At 37.4% G+C, this 23,359-nt stretch overlaps 1 protein-coding gene across 22 annotated transcripts in view; it reads left to right on the top strand.

The window, feature by feature from the left end:
* RIMS2 (regulating synaptic membrane exocytosis 2) overlaps positions 1 to 23,359 on the top strand; it is a 393,792-nt gene that overhangs the window by 322,040 nt on the left and 48,393 nt on the right. For 19 of the 22 annotated variants that reach the window (XM_017730312.1, XM_017730311.1, XM_017730310.1 and 16 more), the window contains one exon: positions 17,233 to 17,474. The exons of the other annotated variants lie outside the window; for them this stretch is intronic. In XM_017730312.1, coding sequence (XP_017585801.1) covers positions 17,233 to 17,474 — 242 coding nt within the window. The remainder of the gene's footprint in view (positions 1 to 17,232; positions 17,475 to 23,359) is intronic. 22 annotated transcript variants of the gene reach the window in all.

Below are 23,359 nucleotides of genomic sequence, written 5' to 3'. Positions count from 1 at the left end.
GTTTATATAGATCTGTTCTTTCTCCTGTACCAGTGCCTGTCTTCCCTTTTTGTTCCCTCTGCTTGCTTATTGCCTGTGCTCCCTGCAGCTCTTTTTTTGTTTGTTTTTGCTCTCAGTCATCATACTTTCATATTTAATCAAGTTTCATTCTCAGCTTCAATGAACTTGTTCTGCATACCAAATGAGGCAGCACACCAACTTGGCTCATTAATATGCATACAGCTGCAGCATATTATTTTTTTAAATTGGTTTAGACTGAAGTTTGGGTTTGACTATAATAAACAGTAGAAATTGTAAGCTTTTTTATTATATTCCCTACTTGAATTAGTATTTCATGGAAAAATGTTTTGAGTGAAAACTCAGCAATATCAAAATTATCTTTTCTTTTATTTACGGCCATACCAAAGAAGAAAATTTAGATTTTTTTTTCAATCCTCTTTGTGGTGCATACTGATTGACAATCAGTGTGGATAAGAAGAGTCTTCCTTTTTCTTTTTTTGTTCCATGTTAATAACTGTCAAGGATTGCTGTATTGTGGAGGAGTCATGCACTTCAGCTGCTGTGTTGTATCCAGAAACATTGTAGCACAACTGACTCTGGTTTTATCAGATAATATTCTAGAATCATGCATTTTGCCACAAATCCTTACAACAATGTAAAGGTCTGACATTTTGTATTGCAAAACCCATGTATGTTGCATTGAAAGAAATAGAATATTCCTTCTTTCTTCATTAAAAAAAATGAATTTCAGATTTGATGAATATTCTTGCCATTCTCAAGTCACACAAGAATGGCAGAAAATCTCAGAAAAATACATTTTCTTTTAGCCTGCCAATTCTGCACTACCTCTAAATAACTTCTGGCTGTAAAATTGTGCTCATATACATTAGAGCAAGCACACAGAAATCTATGGAAATCCATTTTCTTTCCTTGCTGCAAACTTACACATGTACAAGCCTGTATATCCTCACACAAACAACATACTCAAAACAAGGGAATACAAAGAGAGAATCAAAATGTCTACTGTATAGTCTTGGGTGGTACGGACTATTTTAGCCATGCTACTGCCTTTATATGTTGTGCCATCATTCCTTCACTCATGTTCGTGCATTTTAGAGTTTAGCAAAAACAGTCAATTAGTAGCAGCTGTCTTTAGGAGTGCCTTGGCAGATGTGTTTCAGGGATTGCTGTATGGTAGTGTGCGAAAGGATTATTTAAAGACCTTTTTCTCTTCCATTTCCCACTAATTTCCCAGTCTAATGTATCTGGAAGTCCTGCCTTTCAAAAGCATGACTCTGTTCCTGGTTTCTAGACTTCACTCAGGCTGCTCTTTAGCGAATATGTTGTCCCCATAGAAAGTAAACTCCTCTTTGAGATACAGCTCCTTGTTTCCTGTGCCAGCTTGTTCTTCTGGTTGCTAGCTGCTCTCTGCCTTCAGGAAGAAGTGACAAAAGTCAGGAGTTTCTACTCGATAAAGAAACAAGATGTTATTAAGTGACTGCTGTGCAGTGACTTCAGTTTGTGTTAGATTTTGGCTCCCTTCATGGAAATCAGTCGCTAATATTAATTTGCCCACTTTGCACATTTTGACCACTTTTAGTATGCAAGTTGTGAATACACAGAAAAGTGTATATTCACCTTCCTTTCCCATGGTAGAGTCAGTGCTCATTTTTTAGTATTGTCTAAACATTTTTATAGGGTAAGAACCAAACAGAAAAGCCAGATTGATTCCTGGATCGGGGCAGGTATAGGTATCTGTACACATTTATATACACACATAGTTGTGTATCATTAACATATTGAAATATTATGACTTGTGTATTCAGTGGACAACCCCGAAGGCAGGATCAATTGCCAGCACTTTTGCAAACCCAGTGCCTTCTGCTCGTTTCTCGGGCAATTTATAAAATAATTTATTCTTGGCAATTTATAAGATAAGGTAATGCCTTCAGCTTCCAAAAAAGAATGTGTTCAGACACACCACAAATATTAAAAGCAACCAAACATATCAATTAAACATATCAATAGGTATTTAAGAGCAGAACAAAGGTGGCCAACTCTTCCTTGATAGAGTAGTAGTAAACTATCATCTAGTTCTTGAGATCTTGGGTGTCAAGAAAAGCTATATTGCAGATGGGAATTTTCAACATGTATTTTTACTTCAGAGGTGCATCTTTGGTTGGAGAGCAGTCACCTTTCCTCTGTGCACACTGGAATGCAGGGGCTGCTCACAATCACTCCATCATCAAAAATTACCTTGTTAAGGGTACCTCATACCTCTTGATGTTACTGTGTTTATATACTTTCTGAGAAACGGTAATAGTCCCACTAAGGTCTTCAATCTGCTGAGATCATGGGTGGGTTGAAATGACTGTGGACCCAGACATCCATCTCTAATGCATCCTATGCCTATTTTAAAGTACCTTGGCACAATAAAAGGCATTAGCTTTTGGAGCACTAGAGCACATTAAATCAATTAATCTTTCTTGGCAGAAATAGTTGCAGCATCAGATTTTGCCTTCATTAAACCTTGTAAAACTAAACTTTGGCATATGCTTGACCTATAGGGAAATCATAATTGTGTTTTTTCTTGGCAGTACATGTTAGCAAACAAAGGGTGGCTCCAGCTCTGCTGTTAAGTATTCATTATGTACAGTTCACTTACATTATTTCTTACTCCATCTCCCTGATAATCTCAGGGCCAAAAATAAAGCCTTCTTGGATTTAATCTTTGATAATTAATACTTTTTTATTGAGGGTACTCTGTTTAAGACTGTTCTAAATTTTACCCTTTCTTAACATTTTTCTAAGTATCAATCCTAAGCATTAATTCTGATAGTCACAATGGTTTTGTTTTACCGTATGAATACACAGAAAATGTAATCACAGAGCAGGATTTCACTATTGGAATATAGTAGAAAAAGACAACCTCTGTTCCAAGCACATGGAGTCTAAATCATGAAATAACATATGAGTCCAGAGAGGGAAGCACAGGACAAAGAGATGTTCCACATGATGGGAGATAGGTATACAACACTGTTTTGGGGACATCTTGACAACAGAGAATAAATGCTAAGAAGAGATTTGAGGAAAGAAAATAAGATATCTTTTTGAATGTTTCTGGAGAGCTCTTTTCAAGCATTCAAGACAATGGAGACAAAACAGGAGGTGCTTGCTAAAAATATATCAAGTGGATGAAGGGCATGTTTGATGATCAGGAGAAGTTATCTTTCAGTCTTGAATGAGAGAAGATAAATATGGTAAGGAACAAGTGCTAAAATACTAAGAAATTAGGACGAATTATGTACAACTGTGTAAAAGACAGTGTAACTTTTTATTGCTGTGTGGAGGGAGATGAAACAGCCAAATAGAAAGGCTACAAAACTTACCTTTCCTCTAGTATCCTGGAAGGGGTTGTTGCGTAAACTGCCAGGGCTGGAGAAAAGCACAGCAGTATCTGTCATTTGAAATCGTGAGAGAGTGGACAAAGCAGTTATCTGTGTGGGTGGACAGAGAGGGCAGAGATGTGAAATAAAAGCATGTGCAAGTCACAAAGTTTCGCTGTGTATTTGGAAGGAATCAGTGACGTCCCATCTGAAGAAAGGAAGTGAATTCTAAAAGACAGTAGAAGGAATAGAGCTGATTAAGTAGGAAGATGACACAACCAAGAAAGGAAAGTTTGTAGTGGAAAAATTCAGCTGGGATGTAATTTTGCAGAGCACTTCAAAGTTCAAGAAACAGAGTGCAACATATAGCTTTAAGTAATGTATTTCTTCAGATACAAAACCTTTTCTCTTCCTAAAGGTTCTTCATGCTTTTTGTGCCCCTTCCTTTGTTAGGTATAAAGATTCATTTCAAATTCACTTTCTAGTTCTAGTTCATTCAGTAAAAAGTCTTTAGAGAATTTAATTTGTAGGTTTTAGAACTGATTGCTGATGAGTATTTGTTCCTTATTTTTTCATTAAATTGTAATTTTAGTATTTCAGGTTTTATGAGCCTTCCACTGTGACTGCAGCTATTAACAGTTAAATGCAGTATTTTTCTGGAAGAAAAAGCATGCCAGTGCAGTCTTTGCAAGCTCCTTTACAGTGGTGGAAGCCAGTAAAGTTTTTGAAAATGTTTATTCTGGTAAAAATATAAAAAATGGTACAAAAGATAATGAACACCAAGAATCCATTTTCAATGTGTATGTACTGTTTGGTCTCTTAAAGCTATTTCAAAAGTATTACAACGATTGCTTCAACTGCATTACTGGATGAAAGAAGTTAATTGTATCTAACCTTTATAGTCAAACAGGCCATATGTTTGGAAGAGAAAACAGGATAGATAGATAGATAGATAGATAGATAGATAGATAGATAGATAAGGTTCACCCAGTGCCATTTCTGCCATGGAAGGAGAGAGAGCTTGGGTCCAGTTATGTCAATGTTCATGTAGTTTTTCAGGGAAAGCATGCCAGCATGCAGTTTCCTGCAGCTCTCAACAGAAGATGTTGGTCTAACAATTTTTTCAACATGACAACAAAGTGATATTGCCATTCCTGGGATGAGAATGGCAGGTTGCAGTACAATGTTCCCCAGCATTTTTCAGCTGCAAAACATTGCATTTCCAGGCAATTGGGGCAGGTGTGATGCACTGGGTCCTTGAACAAGAAGCAGCAATTTTATTTTGTGTCTCTCTAACATAACTTTTCTGCACACTTATGACTAGATAAGCACAGTTGCTTCTGTATTGCCAGTCTGTGTCTTTAAAATCAGAGGACCTAAAATAAAGGTTTTTTCAGTAAGATTTTGTTAGTATTACTGAGATGGGTAGAGTTAGAGGTTTATGACAAGCTCTTGCCTCTTTGAAGCACAGATTCAAAGCCACTACTTTTTTATGTAAGATTTTTAACTTCAGTTTTCTACAGTAAGGCAAATATTCAAAAGCTATAAATTCATAGAGCTACTGGGTCTCTACCAACACACATGGACAATAATTGGGCCATTTAGTTTTTCAAATTTTCATAGATGACATGCAGAAGAAAATTATCTGTAGCTTCTGGAAAAATATTATGGAAAAATATGCAAAATATCAATGGTTCCAAAAGGAATTATATGAACAAATACATTTGTTGTGAAATCTGTACTGAGAAGAGAATACAAGTAATTTAAGAAATCTAGTAAAGGTACCTGTTTCTAAATTATTTGTCACCATCTACAAAACCCTTGGAGACCTGTTTTTTCCTGTTACTTTGGAGTAAATACAAAAGATATATAGGCTCCTTTACAGTTAGTAAATTCATTTTGATGCACTGGGATATAATAAATTAATGAATCTGGAAGTATACGTTATTAACAGGTGAACAGTAAAAATACCGCGTTTGAAACCGTCTGCAGCTTTGACATACGTTGCCTAGCAGGGAACTCAGACATTATTTCTTTGGCTGCAATGCAATAACAGCTTCCCTCTCCATGGAATGCAGCCTGCAGCTTTAACCTCTGTTGAGCCAGCTCTGACCTGTGATCCATAAAGCACCGATGCACTCCTATTACTAAAGTTTATTTTAAAACTGTGCATCAGTAGTTTAAACAAAACAAAACAAAACAAACCCACAAGAGATGCAGGGAGAAAGCCCTGTAGACATGTAGGGAAGCAGAGATGAAGGAAAAAATTAAAGTGACAGTTTGAAGCAAATGTAAATATTGAAATTAGTTCTGGACTTTTAAGTGTTTTACAAAAAGATTTACTTTCTGAAAATATTTAAAACTAGATTGAATCATAAGATTTTCAAAAGACAGACTTTTTAATCTTTATTTGTACAGGATTGAGCACGACAGATCTGTTGACAAGAATAGCAACACCAAAAACTAGAAGTGAGGTAGAAACTTATAAAAACAAGGGATTGAATAGTGAAGCTTGTAAGGCTTTTCTTTCTTGGACATTATGATTTGACAGATATGGCTCTGTCTTAGTGATGTATGTTCTCACTCTTTTTGCCTCTTCTATTATTTTAATAGAAGAGTGACAAGATTCTGTAAAATTAATATATATTCCCAAAAATGTAAATTATTAAAAATAATTAATAAGTTTATCACTTAGCCTTCCAAGAAACAAACATAAACTCCTTCAAGTTACTTTTTAGAAGTATTTCTAAAATGTAGTTGCTGGGTTTTTGCCATTGCCTTTGAAACACATTGCCAGACCCATCTGGAAAGTACTTTGCTTTAACTAAAGATAAGGGGCCCAGTGCTGGTCTCACTATTGTGTGCTTAATGGCTATGGAAAGATGATGCTCCAGTGGTTGGGCATTGCCCACATATCTGATTTTAATGGATTTTGACCAAACATCTGAACATTTTCAGTAATTTCACTGTACCTGTGTGGTGTTCATACTTCTCTTAGCGTTCATAAGGTGCTACCTAAACAAGCTGGTAGATGTGTCATCAGGTAGCCCCTAGCAGGAAATAAAATTTCCATACAAATACCACGGAGAGCCCAGCACTTCCCAAATAGTAGCCATAACATAAACATGATTCCTATGGAGACCCAAGGTAAACAAGAGGAGAGTTGCTCCAAACTTGCATGGTGTGCAAAGTCCACATTGCCTCAGGAGGGACAGCCGGTTATGGACCTGCCCTCTCCAGCTCAGAAAAACAAAGGTTGCAGGCTTGTGTTCAGAAAGATGTGAGACATCTTTCCTTACAACATTTTCTTTTTTAACATTTTCTTTTATGATGCTCTTAAGTTTTCTGTATGCTTTTATAATTTCCTCCAGAGACCAAAAGTGACTCAAAGTCATTTTGTCAAAGTGATTGAAGTCAGACAAACAAGATCATGATGTCCCAGATATTATCTCTTTGGTTGAAGTAATTATGGCTTCACATCTCTTGCTCATGTCCGTTTAGTTCTCAGTCCCAGAAGATCAATTCAGAGACATGCTATGAGTTTGGGAGATGTTAGCAGTGTCTATTCTGACCCTGATTTTTCGGAGTCCTCAAGCAACCCGAATTTACAAGGATGAAGGAAATGTTAGAGTTGTTCCATTCTTTAGACAGCCACTGCCACATACATGCACATAAGCATTAAAACGAACCTGAGCCTATTTCCTTTGTGCAGTACTAATCAAAACAATACAGTCTTTCATGAGTGAAGTATAGATGCAGCTATAGTGAGATCCATATTGCTGACAGCAATTTATTTAAATGAAGCCCTTTCAGGACATCTGGATCTCCTCTGTGTATTATGTGACTTTTCTCCTAATGTAATCTCAGTAGTGCATCCTGTCCAGTTCCCCCATGTCTACCTTCCAAAGTTTTCTGTCAATGAGTTTTCTAAATAAGTAAATTTCCCTCACAGAAATTTCAGTTAAGCAAGATGATTAATCATGGTACTTCTTACCCTCAGGCAAAACATGGTGTCTCTTACCTCTGTATATTTTTGAGCATTTCAGCCTTCAAGTCTGAAATTTTTCTCACTTTCCTGATTCGATTTTACATTACTTCTCTAGTGATTTTAGGTCTGGGACACATACTGGATTTAATGTCTGGTTTCACAATTCACTGCTTGCTTTTCATTTCGTAGATCTCTATTCAGCACTTCCAGAAACAACACTGAGCAGCACTAAGCAAGTTTGCAGTGCAGACTGTGACTTAGCAGTGTTAATACAGAAAACTGGGCTCTCTCCTCCATCCCTTTTGGAAGACTAATTCAACAGCAAGTTGGAACAGGCACACAGCACTTAATTTTCAGACTGAGTACATGCAAGGTGCATGTCTGCAAGAGAACACTCTCGATTAAGTCAGGTTGCTCATGATCAGTTTTAATTTAGCAAGCTGGTTGTTACCCAGCTTTTACAAACACAACTGCTTTTTGCCAGGCTGGGTTAAAGAAGATGGTTTCTAAACTCAAAGAATTTGGATGTTATTCAAAACTCACTTGGTCTTTGACTGCAATGTACTTTATTGCCAAGCCGTCATAGCTCATATGGACTTCTTTTATTACCAATGAATATGACAGCTGACTAATGCAAGACTTCTATACCTCAACTAATTTTCTAGCTAGACTTCTTTTGCATCCACACAGAGTAAATGGCTGGTTTAGTTCACTGTATCAAAGAAAAGGATTTCATCAAAGAATCATTACTGTTAGCAGGGTAATAAAGCTTTTCTATATCTTTGTCAAGGAAAATTTGAACATTTATCAACACTAGATGAATATTAATATAATCTTCATTGTAATTTCAGTTTAAATTTTTAAAATTATCAACTGTATTTTTAGTTTAAAAAATAGCCTGTTATTCCATCAGAGAAGGTGAGAAATTTTATCAGAAATCTCTGAAGCTCTGTGTATAATTCAGCTGCTAGTGTTTGTAACAGCTAGCTATAACAGTGCTTTTTCTGCATCACTCATTTGTTGTGGCAACGTTTCATAAATAATCTAATGGCCTGACCCTAAATGATTTTGAAATTTGTTCCTGTTTGAAAAAAAGTATGCTAGACATGTCATGGAATAGGTTATACTTCTATTAATTTATAATAATAAAGTAGTGTGGACAGCTTTATATTTACCAGAGAATGGGAGATCCAGCTCAAGTCAACCTATGTACTGTAGGAGGTGAGGTATTCCTGATTTGTAAAGAAAGAGACCCTTGACATTTCATATCAAAATATTGCTACTCATATTTTGAGATGTGGTCACAAGTCTTCTTTGAATAGTAATATATATAACAAAATAGATTATAAACACTGCTCTATTTCCCCCCACAACTTTCTTGTTATAATTTCAATAAAATAAACCTAATTATTAAGTCAGTCCATTAGCTATTAGAGATTTATACCACCAATAAGTTAATGGAATAATTTTTGACCAAGTGGGTCTCCAGAGACTAAGTCATTATAATTTTGAACCTGCAGTGTCTCTCTTTGATGTGAATTGGCAGAGGAGTACGTGCACTGGCCGGAAGCATTGTTCCCATGGAAATGTTATTTCCTACATCACAGCTGTCCCCATAATGCTGTTTTTGTTAAATTTCTCCAGTAAATTAATGAAATAAGAGCCTCTCTGATTGAGTTAAAAGATCAATTAAGAATGGCATTAAAATTCATCTCTTGCATGTAAAAAGCAGTAAACAAAGTCTTCAGTGGGTCTTCCAGTCTCACAGGAGGCATGTATTAGAAAATATCTATTACAACAATTGAAAGTTTGTTAAAATCCTTTCCTTAGGACATCACAGCCCACAGCAGTACTACACACATGGCAACGTTGATTTTCACTATTATGGATGCCTTATTTTCATTAGGGATCATTACCAGAGAACTAAGCTGGAAATCAGTAATATTAATTTTGCTTTGACTTTGAAATAAAGAAATAAAGAAACCTGCAAGGTCTGCCAAATGACTTGTGTAAATATGATTCTCTGATATATATGCTTGTAGCAGAGCAATGAGATTACAAGTTGTCATTTCCAATACTGCTGTAAAGACGACTGAAAAATACAAACAACATCCTCAAAAATCCTACCCACAATATACAGTACAATGGAATTTATTGATACCTTCTCCTTCACATTTAAAAGTATTAACAACATTGTAGATTGGAAAAATGCCATACTTCATAACATTGGTTTAAGTAAAGTGCATTAATTGATTAGTGAAAAAAAAAAAAAAAAAAGTTTTTCGTAATAATTTTAGTCTATCAGTCATGGAAACAGATAACATCTGTTACATCTTTACTTAGTCTTTGTAGAATAAGTGATACTCTTTGTAATTTGTTAGTCATTACAAAGTCACTGGGTATAAGGATTCTGTACTGCTCCCTGTGCTGCTTTCTGCCATAGACTGGTGTGGTTCAGAGCCAGGGCCTGATTTAAAAGACAGTTTTATAAATCTTTAGCAGTATGTTACTACTGTAGAACTTACCAGGTTAGTGAAGATGGAAGAGGAAGCTAAGGGCTGGGGTTCCTGTCACTGGAACTTATTTTGAGCTGGCAGATGGATTGTGATATCAGAGTGGTGTTTTCAGTTTGTGTTTTGGGGTGGGTTTTTTGGTTTTCTGGCATAAACAAAGGATTCCTGATGAAATTTGGCACTTACTGTACTAATCACCCAGTTTTTAGAAAAGACTTCTGTTTCTGTAGACAAATATCTGACCAAGATGCCTTCCAAGTCTGCAACTAAAAAAAAAAACCTCCAGCCAAAGACTGCAGTTTTTTACCTATGGCAACAGGATGAGATTTTCCATTTAGTACATATGTTACAATGAGCATTTACTGTGTCTGTACCTGCTTACTGGAAAATATAACAGCCAAGAATAGTATCAATTAGCTCTAAAATTAGTATTTTCTTGTAAGATTATTAAATGCTTTCAAGTCCATCAGAAACTGAGAGAGGTTGGATGAAGTTTCTGACTTGTTTTTTACTACCTAACATCAAAAGATATTGAGTAAACCAAGTTTTTATCTGGAAGCTGTTTAGGATCTAGAACATTTGCCCACAGTGCAGTCCGTCTTACCCAGTGCAAGAGTTACAACCCATACACTGTCCCAGGTAAAGTGGCTTCAAATCAGTTTCACTGCCTTTAGGGCAGGATCCTTTTGCGCTGTGAAATCTTCCCTCTCCTTAACCCAAACCTCGCAAACAGTTTCTTTCCTTCTTGGTCAGATGTCAAGGAAATGGTCTGCCTAAAGCAGGAGATACTAAGACTAAATCAAAAATCTTCTTGTGAGACCTACTTGTCTGCTTCTCTTCTATGAGGATTTCCTTAGGCACTTTATGGAATTCCCCTCTGGCCATGCAACAATTGCAGAAAGGATTTTTTTCCAAGTAGCCAATTCTAATCATTGTTTTTGGGAAGTTTCTCTGGCAATGTTTTGTAATCTTTCTGTAATTCAGTACAAATATTGATGAACTGGAGAGAAAAACCAGATCATTTCTGATTATCTGCTGTAGTAGGAGTCTGGAAGACTTTGAAAGTATCTTTTTTTCCAGAGAGTAATTACACTCTACGTTTTGAAAACAGGTGAGTCTCTGCAAAGAGAGTGAAGATTAATGCCTTTAAGAAATCCAAAACCTTAACATTGCATTTCCAGAAGGCCGTGTTTGAATAGCAGTTTTATAGTTGCTTACTGTTTTTCTTTAAAAGCATTCAGAAAAAGCTTATGAGCAAGAATTGGGCTGATGAATATCAGAATTTGAAAACAATCTCAGGTTTCTGATCTCCTCAAGGAATTTAAGGCTAAGTCTAGACCAGTAAGCGAGATAGGGCCAGGACACAGTCTTGATCATCCACATGGTTTAAACAGCTTGTGTTCTCTTTGGAATAACTTTGTGCTGGACACACTGATAAGGTGCCCCTGATTCAGATCAGGGACAATTCAGGAGATAGCATGGGTTGGGGTCAGTTTTCTCTAGTCAGGATGCGTGAGAAAACCCTGGTTTGGAAAGGGTGTAAGCTGGTGTAAGCTAGCCTGCTGTGCGTACAGAGGCCGTCAAGGTCAGAAAACAGGCCTGACACATTTGATTAACTGCTGTAAGTGTGGCACAGGTCTCTTCATTGGCTACAAGGACCATATTAAATTTCACAGAATCACAGAATCTCCTGAAATGGGAGGGACCCACAAAGATCATCGAAGTCCAGCTCCTGGCCCTGCACAGGACAGCCCCAAGAATCACACCATGTGTCTGAGAGCATTGTCCAAACACATCTTGAACTCTGTCAGGCTTGATGGTGTGACCACTTCTCTGGGGAGCTGTTCCAGTGCCCAAACACCCTCTGGGTGAAGAACCTTTTTCTGATATCCAACCTAACTTCCCCTGACACAGCTTCAGTCCATTTCCTTGGATCCTGTCGCTGGGCACCTCAGAGCAGAGATCAGAGCCTGCATCTCCTCTTCCCCTCATGAGGAAGTTGTAACTGCAATGAGGTCTCCCCTCAGTCTCTTCTCCAGAGTGAACAGACCAAGTAACCTAATCTGCTGCTCATACAGCTTCCCCTCAAGGCCTTTCACCATCTTTGTTGCTCTTCTTTGTGCACTCTCTCAGACCTTAATACTTTTCTTATATTGTGATGCCCAAAACTGCCTCCAGGACTTGAGGTACACCCCAGTGCAGAGCAGAGTGGGACAATCCCCTCCCTTGCCCGGCTGGTGATGCTGTGCCTGATGCCCCCCAGGACATGGGTGGCCCTGCTGGCTGCCAGGGCACTGCTGACTCATATTTCCCTTGCCAGTGACTCCCAGGTCCCTTTTTGGGGCGCTGGTCTCCAGACTCTCCTTCCCCAGTCTGTATGTACATCCCCCATCCCAGGTGCAGAATCCAGCACTGGTCTTTGTCAAACTTCATATGGTTGGTGATTTCCCAGGACTCTAATTTGTCAAAGTCTCTCTGCTGAGCCTCTCTGCATTCAAGGGAGTAAGGAGCTTCTCCTAATTTAGTATCATTAACAAACTTAGAATACCTTTGACATCATAGGTATCTGTCAGTCTGACTCCCCTCAGTTGGCTAACATGGTATCTTTTTAAGAATACTATTTAGTGACGAGGGCTCTCATACTCCACCTTTGGTTTTAAATTACAAATATATATAGATATCTTACTGTAATTTCTTTTCTATTGTCTTGTTTTTCACTTGTGTTTTTAAAGAACTTTCTGCTTTAGCTTTGAGAACTTATTCCTCTAAAATTTATCCATCTTTCCGTTTTCTTTTTTCACTGGAAAACTGAAGTGTCTGAAAAGTTACTTACACTGAGACCTGTCTGCAGCTCTTGGTTTCCTGAAGAGGTTTCCTGGATTTTGGGATAATGCAGGAAGCAATGTTCCTGTGTGAGCTTTGCCCATCATCCTGCTCTTGTTGATAGTTTGGTCCTATTAAGCCAAAGACAATTGCCTGGCTGCCACCTTCACTCTGCTTTTGCTGTAGGCTGACACACAGCTGGGGTTGTGTGCTGATTTTGTTCTTGTTTTGGTTCTAATAATGGTATTATTATGTCATTATGCACATATTATTTGGATTAGGAAAATTATTTTATTTCCCCCTTTATTTTATTCTCCATCCCCCCAGCATCCAGCTGTATATTCTCTTTGCTGAGGATATTTTTAAGATTATTATAAGACACCTTGAGAACCCTGTTTTTACTGCATATTCATTGACTCATACAATTTCATAAATTACTTTTATATAATGTCTGTTTTACAATATTGTTGAACATATTTAACTGGATGTGTGTGAGATTATGTTTGTGTATATATACATGTAAAGAAAACTTCCAGTAATTTCTGTTTCCTGTTAAGGCAGAAGGTTGTATGATTTACTCTCTAAATTCTACTTTTCAGTCAACCTTTCTATTATCTCAGAAAGGAACCAAATCTGACATACAACACCCAGTTTTTCTGAGAATGATCCATTTGTGGCACTGTCAAACAGCAGGCTGGGTAGAAGGATGGTTTCTACTGGGGAGGATATCAGGCATCTACCAAGAATAATGAGTGAATGGGGGTTTGGATTGCCAGAAAGGATTCAGAGTGCTGATGAAGGAAGTGCTCATGACCACTCTAGGTTTACTATGAGGCACTATATACCACTCAGAACTCTCCTAGTATGTAGTTCTCAAAGCTTTTTTGCTAAGAGAGGAATTGAGAAAAAACAAAGTCCCTGCTATGGGATGGCTCTCTCCAAGGGCTGTTTGTTGTTAGGACTGTAACAAAGATGTCTTCTCTGCTGCTTTCAGAGAAGGAGGGAAAAACCCAAACCTTTAATTGAAGCAAATAGTTTTAGAGCTCTACTTGGAAAAATAATAGAGATTTGTGAATGAATTTTAGTATCAGCCATTTGTACTAGTATTTGGTATATCCACTCATATCTAAATCCCTTTCTCCTTATTTGAATTCCCCTTCCAACCTTTGTCAAAAAGTGGGCCAAGAAAAGGTGTCTGACTGAAGTCTACATCATTATTGGCAGGAGTACACAGCAAAACATTTTGTGATACAGAAGCCTTTAGACAGCAGCCAAGAAGCAAACTTTAGTAATTCATAGTACTTTCATAGCTAACTGCACAGTGAAACTATAGTGACCAACCTCTTTAAACACATGGATTTATTTAATAAGGGCAACTATTTTAATCCATTCCACTTAAATAGAATTATACATCTTGGAAAGGACACAAAAAGCACTTCAAAGGCACATTAAACTCAGGAAATTATGACTTCCTCTTCAGTTTAACTTTTATATTAAAATGCAGAATATTTCTGTTTCCACTGATTACATAGGACCTTTATTGAATGGTAATATCACTTATAAAACAATGCATTAATTACTATTTTCCATATGACAGGAACTCACTGATTTTATGGATATTATTTTTAAAAAATGGATCACTTAAATAGGTTGGTCTGCAAGCAGTGAAAAACTTACTTTCCCCGTCAGCCTGTATATGCAAATTAGGAGAGATTCAATAATGACGACTTCTGCAATCTTTCCCCAAAGAGGCATCCATAAGATCTCTCTCCAGGGATCTGTTTTCAAAACAGTTTTAGAAACTAAATAGCTTTCATTTCCTACTGCTCTGTCAAATTTGATCTGATTTTAAAAAAATATTGAGAAGAGAGAGACCTGACTGAAAACACACTCACATTAATCCTTTGAGAACCTGGATTAAAAATAGCATTACTGGATAAGGGGCTCTATTCTGATTCTTAGTAAAATTTTGCTTAAGATAAAGTTGAAGATACTAGCTTTTCCCAGCAATGTTTTTTCTAGGCCTCTTTTATTTTTACATTCAAGATAATGTTGAAACTGAGAACCAGTTTCTGTGTCGTCTGTTTTCTGTGACTGAATTCTTAGAGGTGTTAGTTTGATAAAAAATACATGTGAAGTTATCATCTAACAAGTAAGTTAACATGTTAACAAGTAAGTTAACATAGTGCTAATAAGACACAGAAATACAAATTCTCTTTTACTGTTTCCCTGCCCTCCTCTTTACCCACATCCTATCCCACTCCTCCCTTGGTGATAAATGTAGCAGTGAGAGTCAGTGTCTACTAACATATAACAACAAAGAGCGCTAAAAGAGGGTAAGAAAAAAGCTTTCAGGTTACCACTGTGTTCAGTCTTTTGTGAGTGTGTGTCCAGTCAAGGCCACTATGGCTCTCCCTCAGCTTTGTTTTGTGCTTCTCCATCTGTTGATCCAAACACTCCTTTGTATTTTTCCTTGTAACTTCTCTGAGAAGTACACTCTATTTTTCAGTGGTAAAGGTCTACTTCTGCTATGAACCAGTTCTTAGTTTTCCCTCTGGATTGTGGCTAAACTACAAGTCTTCGTTTACTTTTGAGTGCATTAATTCCATAGATAAGTTATTGACAGAATATGTATTGCAAAAAACTTCATAAAGAAACAATACCTTCCTTTTATGAAATAGATTTCAGGCCATTATAGGTAAGGGAAAAGGAGTGAGGCTATACTCAGAAAAATTTGCTCTAGAGCCATTTTCTGAGCACTACAGCTCTAGCAACAGAGCATGCCTTTGCATATTTTTGAAAATCTGTTTAAAAAGCAAAAATATTCATTTTTAGCCTTATAAATTGGTGATTTAACACAAAAATCATTTCGCCTGGGTTCCAGGAATATTCCCCTGTTTTGTGGATTGTTTAAAATGACATCTCATGGGTACTTTTTGGTGAAATGCACTGTAGTGAAAAGAATAATAAAAATTATTTTGCTAAGTTCTGTGCAAGGACTTAATTGAAAGAGAAAATTCTGTATATATTCTCAGGCCCGCATGTACCCTAGAGCTTCCAGTTCTGGATATTTGTTTAGACACCTACCAATTAGATGTCAGAGCAAAATTTGGATAAGTACTGTTGTCATCAGTGTAGATTGCCATTTCTATGGAAAGGAAAGGTCCCTTAGCCTGGACCACTGGCAGATGAGGTTCCCCTGGGACACGTGAAATGCTGCAGCAAATAGTTTAGATGCAGCCGCACAGAGCACATTTACACAGCCTCTAAATGAGTACAAAAGATGCTTTAGAATTGAATTCCATTTTATCAGTAATGATGATCTATGTCACGGAACAGCCAAGTGTTGTATGAAATGCATATGTAGTACCTGTATTTGTTGATCCAGAGATGAAGAAAAAACCTATGGGTGTTCATTACAGTATGATGACTGAGCTTAACCAGATTACTGAAAAAATCCTTGAAATATCTGAATGTTTAGTAACCAAAACTAGGCTTCAAACGGATATTCTTTTCCACTCAGTAATGAATCAAGTGTCTGTTTCCCAGAGGAATATAGGTTATTTGTGTGAATATATATGAGAAGAGGGGCAGAGCACTGACTGCAGAATTTAAATTTTCCAAACAAAAAAGCGATTATATGATATATGGATGTATTAAATCTTTGGTATGCTTTTGCTGGTAATAAGTTTTAAGTCAATCAGTAAGTAAGAGCTTGTTATTTAAAACAAAATTTGATGAGTCAAGTATTTTTACAGTGGGCTGTTGGAACCCTGGGTTCTGGGAATTTCAGCCTTTCAGTGCTGAGAGGCAGTGATCCTCAGAAGTACACGGTATTCGATCCAAAACCCTGGGAAAAGCTTCCTAAATTGTGTGATAACACCGAGGTAGTTGCTTTGTAATTAAAAGTTATATCACTGGGTGAAATATGTGGAAATGTAGAAAATTAGGTTTAGGGGATACAGGTTATAATAGGTTACAATATGGAGGATTTTGGGTGCGGATTTATGTCTTCTTCTTTCTCCTTCTTCTTCATAAATCTAGGCGTTATGGTATTGGTCCAGAAGTCCCGCACTGCAGGACATGAAAAGTTAGTAATTGGGCTATAAGTAAAAACATATTACTTGGTATTTCATAATTGGTTGATCTGGACTTTAAAAGGCCTTGAAAGTTAGAACTTGGGGCCATTTTCTACCCTGCCAACTAGAAAGCACAACCTGTGCAGCTGTGCTAAAGATAAGAAATAATAAACATCAGTAAAGAAGAAAAGCCTGGCGTCTCCTTAGTTCTAATCCAAACTCTGAGTAAAAGAACTCGAAATTCAGAAACAGAGAAAATTAATAGTGGACCAACCAAAAAGCTAGAAAAGTTTCTCCTTTTACCTCTCAAAACCAAGCCCTACCTGTGTGATTAGCTGCTTTTACCCTCCAGTCTCCCAAAACCTTCCATCTGAAACCTGTCCTTTTCTGTCTTCCCCTTTTTACTCTTTGTCTGCACTGTTTATCCGTCAACTGGCTGACAGTGTCTTTACATCCAAAATGCAAAGCAGACAGATGGCCGTCTCAGGAAAGAACATGACAAAGAGCACCAGCATCAGCGGGGAGATGTACACGCTGGAGAAGAACGACGGCAGCCAGTCGGACACAGCGGTGGGCACTGTTGGTGGTGGCAGCAAAAAGAGGCGCTCCAGCATTGGTGCAAAGATGGTCGCCATCGTGGGGCTATCAAGAAAAAGCCGTAGCACATCACAACTCAGCCAAACTGGTAGGAACTAGATTTTTTTCTCTCTCACATTACCATTTAAATGTACATAATATTTATGTATTACAGTTTAATCATTTGAAGATCCTGTTGAAGTTGTGTCATCAACGATATTCTGTGGAATGAAGAAAATGGTCAATTATCTTTTTTCTGTGAGCATTTACTAAACTGTTTTTTTTTAAACAAAGATCCTTTTCAGGTTGTACTGATGCTTTTCTTTTCTGCTTACTGGAACCAGCTTAATACACTAATTCCTTAATTTTCAGCTTTTCAGGAATGGACATGAGCCATACTTGCATTTGTGGGGAGTCCTTACAGCAGTTTGTGAAAGGTTGCTGAAATGTTGCAAGATACCTTTGCTTTTGTCACAGATAGTGTTTGCATATTTCATCATGAGGTTTTTTCACCTTTGAACATGCGACCTTATTTTGAAACAAAACAATTTTCCTGAACAAAATTATATGTTATATTGCTTCAGTGCAAATGTTTTATTGCTTTCTAATTAATTTCTTTTCAGCCTAGAAGCATAATCGCCATCAGTAGAAATTTTCCTCATTTCTGTTTCTCTCAGTTCAGATTGGATACTGAAATATGCTACCAAGGAAAATTGAGAGTTTTTCTGCTTTGATGCCTAAAGCATTTAAAATCTTACACATTTTTTTCCTATTTCTTCCTATTGTGGGGAAAATCCATATAATGCACTCTGAAAAGCTCAATGTCAAATAATGAAACTGAACAGGACAAGTGTATTTTACATGGAAAAAGTTACTTGTATTTGAATAACATTCATATAAAAGAAGTGTTTGAGAAATTTATGTAAGTATGCATATATGTAATATATTTCAAGGTGTGTACAGAAGATATATTGTATGCTCAGTATTTAAGAAAAACTGTTGAAGTTTACAGTGCCCTGCTGTGTGAGGTCCCACCCATCTGAAGGTCTCCATTGTGCTAACCACCATTCAAACACAGATAAGAGATTTTTTCAGTTCTCTCCAAACCCAAGTGATAAGAGTTTTAATGTACAACAAAATGGAGCAAAACAATGATTTGCACAGTCAGAAACTGTGGTAAATTTTTAAGTAAACTTTGGGGGGTGGGTGGGATTAAAGTACTGTAAAGAGTAGAACTAAAAAAAAAAAAGAAAAGGAGGGGTAAGTGCAGAAGAGGGCAGGGAGCTTGACTGTGTGACTTCTTGAATGCAGTATGAAACAGGAGGGAGTGAAAAAGAGGGGAAAGAACATATACAGTGGAAGCTCTGAATATCATGCAGACCCTGGTGACTCTGTCAGTAGGCCAGTCTTTGCAGCAGTCTTATGTTTTACCAGCTCACTTGCAGGTTATGGAAATGGCAGGTTTGTGTACATTTCTATTTTCTTTGAAATGAATGACAGATAAAAGATGAAGTCACCTTTAGACAAATCTGGGAAGTGTCTGGTTAGACAAGGAAAAGAATTAATCACTTGCTCATCTAGAAATCTAAATTTTTGTCCTGTGATAGTACAGAGCTCGGTAAGATGCATTTGAATATCAAGTCATTTACAATGCACTACACTACTTTTTGTGATCTAATCTGGTCTCTCTTGCCATAAGAGCTATCAAAGGAAGGATGTCAGCTCTTTGTACATTGCTCAATTATGTCTCAGCACTAGAGAGAATCTGTATTGTGTGTCTGGTCTAGATTTGATTTAAATACCATGCTGTCTTTGTTATTTGGGACTTTCAAGTTGAAGTTTTTCTCTCTGTTATATCCAATCAGTTGCCCAATGACTGATCAGATGCTCAAGTCAGGGACAAATGTGAAATATAATTCTCTCAAGGAGTACTGGAAGTCTTTAGACCCACTGACTGTGACTAGGGTGTTCTGACAAACCCTTAGTGAGGAGCTGTAACTCAGTGCTGTTAAAAGAGCAGCAGGAGCCAGGGGAGCCTGCATGGCTCTGTCAGCCCCTCTCCCTCAGATGCTCCCTGGGACAGGCCTGTGCTCAGGGCTGGCCTGTGCCTGCCCTGATAACAGCAGCCAGTGCAGCTCCTGCTGCCATCTCCCGAAGAAGCCCCTCGTGTTGGTTGGATACAGGGATCCAGGTAAGGCTTGAGGGTTGTTTTGTAGAGCAGGTACCACACACCAGCTCCTGCTGCTCTATTTAACAAGCATCTCCAAGGGGCCCTGTCTGGTGGCTACATGTGGCTGCTCCTACAACACAGGCACAAGAATTGTTTAAATAGGTGGGTCATACAGGCATTGCTGGTTGTGGTGAACAGGCCTGTGGCCACATGTCAGCCCCTGGATGAGGTGTGTGCATGGTGCTGTGTCTGCTGTAGGGTGGGTGAGGGTGAGATCACACCATGAAGAAATATCTAGCATGTCTTCAGATCCTTCACAATGAGAACGATGAGACACCTGAACAGGTTGCCGAGAGAAGTTGTGGATGCCCCATCCCTGGAAATTACCACGGCCTGGCTGGATGGGGCTCTGAGCAACCTGGTCAAGTGGAGGGTGTCCCTGCCCATGGCAGGGGGGGTGTAGCTGGATGGTCTTTAAGGTTCCTTCCAACCCAAACCATTCTGTTTCCATCCATTGGTACATCTTACAGAAAATGTTGAACACCGGCATTGTACATTAATGCCAAAGGAATAAAACTTGCAATTAATGTATTTAATGGATTTATGAATTTCTCTGGTTTGTCTCATCATGTTCCTTTTCTCAGGTGGTAGGTGCCTGCACAAGGAATCATGTATTGGTACAATCTGGAATCAAAAAACTAATTTTCTGTAGGCATACTGTAAGTATAATTTTCTGGAACTGAGAGGCAGGAAATACTCAGGTGTCAGGGTACTGGTACCATGTAGAAACTGGTCAAAGTATAAAAGTTTCTTAGATACTTTCTGAAGATACTACATCATTCAATGGGCTGGCTAAGTATCTCCTTACATATCAGGCTTGAAAAAGCATACCAGTATCAGAAGATAACACTACTTCTGTAGGAAGTTGTGTGCTCCTATGGGAATCAGTGTAGAAATGCCTATGTCTCTGAAACGGTTTTCAATTATTTTGTAAAGTATAATTTTACTTTAGTGGTTTTCTTCGTTCATATATTATAATGAAATCTATGCCAGAAGTTTTTTTGAAAGTAGGTAATCATAACTGTTTTCAGGACTGTGTATCAGGCTTACAATACATGGCTTATATGGTCATTTTTAATGTCCTTTCAAATTATTTATATTATTTCTTTTTATTTTCCATATTGCTAAGAAGCTGACACTCAAAACAGACACAGAAATGTATTTTTTATTCGGGTCTGTAGTCCTTTTCAGGTGGGAACAGCTGTTTTATGGGTAAAGAGCATGACATAAAAGTAATTTTACTTAAGGTAGCTTTTACTTTAGATAAGACTTTAGTAAATGACAAGATACTGAAGACTAGAGTAGCAACATAAATTAGAATTTGTTTTACTTCTGGTTCCTGTACCTTTCTACAAAAAATAGCTAAAGTTATACTCCATATTCTTGATTCAAGCAATCATTCCTAGAAGCTAACATTTGATGGGTTAGAAGGAGTTTATGTTGTAACCTTCAGGTCCTGATTCCACAGGCATTTTCTAGTGGAAAAAATGGCTTTCTTTATAGAGGAAAATGGAATGCAAAGTGCAATTCTTAACAGTGTTGTCTTAGCTATTCATATCTGGAATGAAATTGTTTTCCTGGTGATCAGCCCTTAGGGAACTGATGATCAGACTTCTATAGAAATGCAGACCTAATTATCAGTTATATTTCATTAATGAGTAAAATCTTTGCTGTCTTCTTCTTATGCAATCTTAGGTGTCCCTTTCAATTTACACACACAGTCTCTGGCAGGCAGATACCTTCACCTCCCTTCACTTCCCTTCACTTCCCTTATTTAGCTGACATTTCTCTTCTAGCGAGGTCAGTGTTTTGTCTTTTCTTTTGTTGGCCAAGACCTGTTGTGTTTGTAGGCTGATTATATCCAAGAGTCAAAGCAGTTTAATGTATGTTTTCAGATTCTGGGGCACTTCATGGGTCATACATACTAAAACATCATATATGAATGTTCAGTCACCAGTACAGGGTCCAGCACGCTCTTAGAGACTGAGTCCTGTGATGTCTTTGGGTATGTGATTACAATAGATGGAATCTATTAAAAGAGATTACAGAAGGAAGTAACAGCATGACTTGAGAGTGACCAGTGCAGCAATGCCTGCAGAGAGGTGTAACCATGTTTGGATAGAAATCAGTGCTGCTGTGTGTCTGTGAAGAGTGCTGCTCCAAGGTGCCACACTCTGGAGGGCCCTGCACACGTAAATGTAGCAGGTGGTGCTGGGGGGCAACTGATGCTGCCTGAACTGCACTTGCTTTGTTACAACATGTTGCCCCATGTCACCTAAGAACTCTTGCTAAGATGCCATATGTGGCATGAAGTTATAGGGCTGTAAAAGTGGAATTTTGAGACAGTGTTATGAGATCTTTTGACATCCTTCACAATTTTGCTGGGGTTAAACTTCGCCATACATTACTGAAGCTACAGTTCTCTGTAGGAAAAGTACAAACATCAGCTGATTCAGTACCAACAAAATGATGATTACTATTGTGTGAATTCAATAGTTTTCATCAAAAAAAGGCACTTCCATTTTAACAAATTCGGGAGAGGTCCAAAGTGGAACAAGATTAAAGTATTTAGAAATTTTGATGCTTTGTGGCTACATCTTAGAAGAAATGTAAGAGAAGTAGGTCTCTCAGAGCAAAAAGTTTGAGTGATGTTTTGTTTTATTTTATTTGTATAAGCCAAATTTTGGATTCTATACATTGAAATTGAAGTCTGCAGTGCTGTACTAGTAAGTAGAACAGTCTCAGTTATGTCTGTCAGGAGCCAATGATGCAGCCTGTAGAGCAATTTCTTCAGCTTATGGAATAATTGAGGGGAATCTATTGGTAACATTGGTTTTTATGTGGTATAAAACTTCACATTTCTCAATACAAAATTTGATTTATATAAAAACATTCTTCTACTACACATACAGTCAATGTGGTTCCTATTAAAAAGAGGGTGATTAATCACTTGGAATCGTAGTAATTAAAGGAGAAGCTACATTGATTGCCTTTCATTGTCTAAAGTGGGATAGTATATGGTAAGCATACAATTTACTGAATAAAAGTGTATTTGTTTACATAATAGACATAGTTATTTTCTATCCCTAGAACTAATTTATGTGGACAAAATGGCAACTGAAATTATCATTCTCTACTTTTAATTTGGATGTGTATTTTAATTTTTTTTTAAATCATGTATATAGTTCAGGTGATTTGAAACAAGCCATTCCATTTGTTTGGGGGTTTATTTCCTCTCCTATTCCAGAGACAGACTGCTAATGTAATAGATTGCTTTAATGTGTAGTATTACACTTACAGCAGTATTCTTGATGTGTAATCTGATTTACTTTCAAAATTAACACATATTACATTGATAGAAGTATAGGATTAGCAGTTGACAAGAGATTAAGGCAAATTTATCTTATTCATTAGTTGATAATTGTGAACTGAATCCTTTACCAAAGAGAAAGCACCATTATAATAAATACATTACCAAGAGCATTAATCAGCTTTTACTAAATAAACTCTGAAAAGTATGCTAATAAATAAATAGACTCTAATTACAAACTAAAAAGCCTTTTAAATGTCATTAAATTGTTTTTAAATTGTTTTCCTCCATATGTAGGAAAATACTAGGAAAGAAGATATGGCAGTACAAATTTATGCAGCTTTCCTCAACAGATTTTTTGTAGAGGAAGTAGGTGCATATTCACAAAGCTTTTCTGAGAGATGGATGCAGTGAAAACAAACACAGAGCTGAGATGCCAGAACTGAACTCCAGC

Source organism: Corvus brachyrhynchos, unplaced genomic scaffold (genome assembly GCF_000691975.1).
Source record: "Corvus brachyrhynchos isolate BGI_N302 unplaced genomic scaffold, ASM69197v1 scaffold302, whole genome shotgun sequence".
In the NCBI taxonomy this organism is placed as follows: domain Eukaryota; kingdom Metazoa; phylum Chordata; class Aves; order Passeriformes; family Corvidae; genus Corvus; species Corvus brachyrhynchos.
Note: the sequence above shows the minus strand (reverse complement) of the source record. Positions and strands in the feature narration are given on the sequence as shown.